The 6000-nt window shown below is 37.7% G+C and overlaps 1 protein-coding gene across 3 annotated transcripts in view; it reads left to right on the forward strand.

Annotated features, from left to right (window-relative positions):
• LOC18434997 (trihelix transcription factor GT-1) overlaps positions 1–5634 on the forward strand; it is a 35335-nt gene extending 29701 nt beyond the window's left edge. For all 3 annotated transcript variants that reach the window (XR_016058213.1, XR_016058214.1, XM_006845054.4), the window contains 3 exons: positions 4342–4473; positions 4690–4914; positions 5003–5634. Coding sequence is in view for 1 of the 3 variants with exons in the window: in XM_006845054.4 (XP_006845117.2) it covers positions 4342–4473; positions 4690–4914; positions 5003–5211 (566 nt within the window). In the remaining 2 variants the exon portion in view is untranslated. The remainder of the gene's footprint in view (positions 1–4341; positions 4474–4689; positions 4915–5002) is intronic.
• The last annotated feature ends 366 nt before the right edge of the window (positions 5635–6000 follow it).

Here is a 6000-nt window from a genome sequence, read left to right on the forward strand (position 1 = left end):
ATCTAGACCCTCCATGAATCCACTAGAGTTCTCTGGAATTTTTAGGACCCAAGTGATAAAAAAAAAGGACTATTGTACATATTGGTGCAAGGCATCGTGGGGACAACATGTACCATTCACTGAGCCTCCATATTATGCACTAACTCTCATTCAATTCACACTCATGAATTAAAGGCTCAAGGATGGCAAGGCTAGGTGGGGTGTGTCACTTATGACTCGCTCTATCGTTCTAAATTGTTCATTTGAAGTATGGAAAATTAGGTCAAGTTACCCTTTTATATGTGGTTGCTAGTGTGGGTTTAGTTGTGATTGAATCTTAGCCCTTGATTGAACCATCCAAGGGTTGGAAGAGGCTTTTGATCCTAGCCTATGTCATCACCCTCCATGGCTATCATAGGATGGGTTTAAATCACCTTTATCAACAAATTCAGCCCTAATTACGTCCAAATTTCCCACAACTGAATTTCTATTACATTTGTCAGAAACTCAAATTTTTGCTCCTATCATCACCCTTGATTTTATAAAACCTTGATCAAGATTTTATGTGATGAAAAATCTCTTTAAGTGGGATGAGCTCCTCTGTAGGGTTTCTTTTCTCACTCAAAAATTTGAATTCCATAAAGTAAAAACATCACTCTCAATAAGACCACATCACACATGTGGAGTCATAAGCCACACATGTGGTGTCATGAGTGCCATAAATCACACATGTGATGTCATAAACCACACACACAACCAATAGATGATCAAGACACTAGTAAATCACTTTTTCTCCGCAAATCCTATTAGCTAGATTTTCCAAATTCAAATGCAATATTTAGAAATACATTTTCCACACATGCACACATACACATGTAAAAGCTTCATAAAAAATATTGCACATAACCAAGATAAGTGCACTATCCAAACTAGGGCTCCATGCCTAGGAAAGTGCGCCACATCATCTACGCATGGAAACAACATGACAGCCATGTGGGGTCCACATGGCATACACTGGCCAAATGTATGCCTCTCCCCACATGTGCAAACTGTGCTTAATTGGAATTATGCGTCAACAATTTTAGGAAATCAATTTTACCCAAAATAAAAATTTTATAAAAATTCTAAAAAAATCATCATAAATCATTCTTAGTCATTCTCAAACAAATTAATTCAGTCCGGCATCCGAGAAAAATATAAATTGGGAAATTAGTATCCTTCACGAGGTTAAATTGGGCAGTATGGTACTCCACTGGGCCAGCTTCAAAACTTAAAGCCATTTTTTCAAGTAAACCCAACAAAACCATGTCTCACAGTCTCCGGCAGGGGTACGTGCTTGGTTTATCAAAGATGACCCAATATTATGCCCGGTTTCTATCAAAGATGACCCAATATTATACCCGGTTTCTGAATGTAGAATTGATTGCGGTTGCACCCCTCAGGACATGCACTTCTGTTGATGCGGGGGTCCTCTCTCTAGTATATTTGCATAACTCTGATTAAGCAGTTCAAAACTTATCAGAGTGGCTTCTTACTTGCTACTGTCCATGCACATGCTGTGAGAAAGCTCGAGGTTAGGGATTTAGGCTCATGTCCTCTCTAGGCCTAGTCTTCCCACGCAAGGCTTATTCTCAGACATTTTCTCTATCACATCAAATTCTCGGATATTTCCCTCATGCCCTGGCTCACAGTCATGATCAATGTTCAAAAAAACGGATTGGGGCACCTAGGCGGTTTGGGTGCTTCGCTGCCTAGAGACAGGGTTCCCTCACCAAATAAACCCCCCCTCCCCCCTCCCCAAACATAAGACACTAACAATAAGACTTAAATGAATAATTGGACATATAAGACATTTTAAGATTTTAGTTTCACTTTCACATAAGACTTAGCCCATTAAGATATCACATAATCAATTATTTATCAAATAAACTAAAGCAAAAAAAAATAGAATATCAAAATAAGACACATTGTACAAAAAAGGAATCAATTATTCATAAGAGAATACGATATATGCTCAATTTTATCGTCCAAGTGAGTAAAAATCACCAAAAAAAATCAATCTTTAAATTACAAACATGTAAATATATCGTAAAATAAAAAAAATTAAAGAAAAGATACATGATTCATAACATAATATGTTATAGCAAAATAAAATCAAAACCCTCTTTCAAATATGATAATACTTTAAAATATCAAAATCAAATTGGTGCCTGTACAAACCTCGTCTATTGGGTCGTCAAAAGTTCTCAAAATCAACTATTAGAAGCTCCAAATCCACCCACAAACTATTGCCTTTGTTTTGGGAAGAAATCGAAAAAATAAAAAATTTATCGATCTTTCGATAAGTCACAAAAGAGTTGTTTTAGAGAGGTGTTTCTCACCCTAAAGGCCACGGATTTTCTATTGGGGGTTTAGAATATCCCCTAAAACCCTTGTCCTCCCTTTTTAAGGGGAAAAATTAAATATTTTGCCCTCACCTCCCGTTGCCTGCAAGTTGTCATGGGGCGGTGCCTAAGCGGGTGCCCAAACAATAGTGCCTAGGTGGCACCTTCACTATCTAGGCGGGTGCCCAAACGCAAAAACGCATAATGCCCCTGCCCAGATTGCGCCTAGTTGTTTTTTTAATTTTTTTCGCCCAGGCAGTCGGACGGCTGAAGTTTTGGTCATGAGGTGTACTCCCACCCCTCAAACCTTTCGATTTCAAGGCCCTACACTCATGCCTCATGACTCGATGTTTTAGAACTTTCCAAATCCCAGTTCGTCAAGAAACTGGTAATTCCAGCATTCTGGTTCACTCCCACTGTGACCAAGAACACTATCAGAGAACAACGAAGTCAGGGCCTTAAGTCCAATAGTAAGTGCATCCTCTGTTTAACCAAGATGGATAGTGGTGTAAGTTTGATTTCATGTCTTGAATGGATAGATGATGGCCAACAAATCTATGATATTGTGAGTGCATCCCGTTTTTTAATAGATCTGCTTGACATGGATGCCATAACCAAATAGTGTTAGCCACATTCATGGGCGAATCATCATTTCCCAAAATTTTTATGGCTGATGAGGTGGTCGGGCGGATTTGCTGGAAATGTTTTGTCCTTGTGATCTTAGCGATTCCTTTCTAGCGAGGAATTCACTATTTCACTCCATTTGACGTATTAAGATTCTTAGAATTGGAATTGCCTAGGGCCGTGGATCTTGACGTAAAGAACGGGATCCTAAAATGTGGACATATTCAGCTTGATGGTGCCTATTAGCTCAATGATGCGTCTTAGGGATGTCAGTGTTTGCATTGAGCTGTTTAACTGCATATTCTAGGTTTATGATGCCCAGCATGCTTGTGCTGGTCTGCTTGTAGACTATTGTAATGCTGGTGCTTGAGTTTTCCATTTACCTAGGGCCCTATGAACATGTTGCCTTCTGCTGAGGGAGGGAGGGAAAATTGATTTTGGGCTAAAACAATGCTGTCTTAAGTACTCAAAGTAAACAATTTTTTTAAAATTAATCACAAAGTGTGCAAACAATTATCCTCCTAACTAGTTTGTCCTGTGGGCCAAATTGCACGATACTGGCCCATGTGACTATAAAAAATTTTATCTTCTTAATTTGTTTGAATGATTATAATATTGGTGAAAACTATGCGGTCTCCTTGCTGTTTGGATGACGACTTCGTTAAAAACATGTTTTATGAAACATTTCCTACTATCAATGCCATTTTGACTTGGTGTGTTTTCTGTCAAAATTTACAATAAGATATGTAAAATATAATACCTTGTAGGACACTTACAAAAAAAAAATAGATGCCGTTGGCCATGTAATTGTAGGCTCATTTTTGGGAAAATCATACTAGCCAATTACTGTGTAAATACAGAGGAAATGCCAAAGAATGTTGAGTTTACTGAATCACTCATATGGTATTGACTTGAGTATTTATTAATTACTCTCTTGAGTTATTGGCAATCCATTTGCTCAAAGCTTATTTTCCAATGGTATACAGACACATCCCTTTAGTTAATCAATGTAAAGCATGAAACTTAGTGTGTATCAGCAAAGTCCAATTCAGATTGGTGAAATTTACGACTTAAATTTTCTTTGCCAACTCAAAATATGATGTGCATAAAACTTAATTTTAGTATTATTCTGTTCGTAGAGAATTATTGATAATGGAACAGTTACACCACATAGTCTCTTTAAAGGCTTGTCTATGTCTTCTGTAAGTGCATTCTTATTTGCTATGATATGTTTACTGCTGGGACCTTCACTAATAGAAAAAGTTCCATGATTTTTGCTAAAATTGTCGATAATGGGCTATGACCAGAAAATATTTTTTGATAAAGGGCTGCAAACTAAAAATGTGCCATGCAGGTAGTGGTAGGTCATCTCTCAATTTAGAGCGGCGTCTGGATCATGATGGACATCCTCTTGCACTTAATGGAGCTGACGCAGTTGCAGCCAACAATGTTCCTCCATGGAATTGGAGAGATACCTCAGCAAATGGTAAGACGTCCTTCCATGGTAGGATGTGCATGTCGTACAGGCCCTATTGAATTCAATTAGGACTATTCCTCTAGAGGCTTTTGTGTTCTTCTAGATTCATAGTTTGGACCATATTAATCAATTCTCTTAAATATGCTCAAGTTTATACTAGTGGTAAACGTCCTCATCCTCAAATTGCATTCAATCGTATGAACAAGTTTCTGTGGTTTTCTGCAGGAGGAGAAAATCATTCTACATTTGGAAGGGTCATTTTAGTTAGCAGTGGTGACTACAGTAGGAGGATTGGTGTTGATGGTACTGCAGAGGCTATCAAAGAAGCAATTAAATCTGCTTTTGGTTTGCGAACCAAAAGGACATTTTGGCTAGAGGATGAAGATGGGGTAGTTCGCAGCCTTGACAGGGACATGCCATTGGGTACCTATACTCTTCATCTTGATGAGGGTAAGCATTCTCTACATTTGTATTCTTTACATTCTGGTCTGACAAAAACTTACCCCCATGGAAATAACATCCATATTCTTGGCTCCAGGGCTGACAATTAAAGTGTATGATGACTCTGATCGGCTATCGGTTCGTACTGAAGAAAAAACTCTTTACACAGAAGATGATTTCCGAGATTTTCTTACACATCGTGGCTGGACTGCTCTTCGAGAGTTCAATGGCTTTAAAACTGTTGATTCTCTAGATGAACTTCGTCCCAATATTGTATATCAGGGTCTGAGGTTGCTGGGAGAGTAGTTTTTCTTTTTACTAGATGCTGGTAATCCAAAAGCCACGAATTCCTTGGAGTTCAGAAGTTAGCTTGCTCAGTTTCAAAAAATGAAAGATCAGAAGAAAGCATGCTCTGTTGCAGATATTGTTGTACTCTAGTATGTTCCTGAGCTATTTCAAGGACAACTGAAGTGCCACCCTGCATGATGAATTTTGGTTATGGATGCTTCAATTCTGGAGCCAGTAACTTCTATTTAATCCTCTGCATTTGGATAAAAATCTGTTATCATTATGCTCAATTGTGTATAGTACAATAGTGAAGGACAAGTTTCTTCCTCTTTGGCAGAATTTCTGTAATTATATTTTTCTCCCCACTGGCTTCGAAATATTTTACACAGGAAGTGGCGTTACCCTTCATAAGGCTTATAAATAAAGAAGTGCAGTTTGCCATATTCATTTATTGGAAGATGGGGAGTTTGTCCCTGAGCAGTCATTCTGTAATATTTATACATCCGTTCAGTTTCTCTCTAGTAATAGCTCTGGCGTATTACACATGTTGGAATAGGAAATGTTGGCTCATGTTTTTTTTTTTCCAGTTATATTGTATAGGAAAAAGTTTATATAAGGTGGCAACCTTAAAATGTAGAATTAAAGATGCACATAAAAAATCCATCGGAAAAAGTTGTTTTAACGTTGAAAAACTCTTTAATTGATGATCTCGACATCAAGATGTATGAATATGAAACAAAAAAAAGATTTTGAGTTTCAAAAATAGTGTATCTTGCAACTCATTATCTAAACCTTCTGTTTTAAAGA

The sequence above is a fragment of the Amborella trichopoda genome, chromosome 6 (genome assembly GCF_054954075.1).
Source record: "Amborella trichopoda isolate Santa Cruz 75 chromosome 6, AtrichopodaSantaCruz75HAP2 v2.0, whole genome shotgun sequence".
Classification (NCBI taxonomy): domain Eukaryota; kingdom Viridiplantae; phylum Streptophyta; class Magnoliopsida; order Amborellales; family Amborellaceae; genus Amborella; species Amborella trichopoda.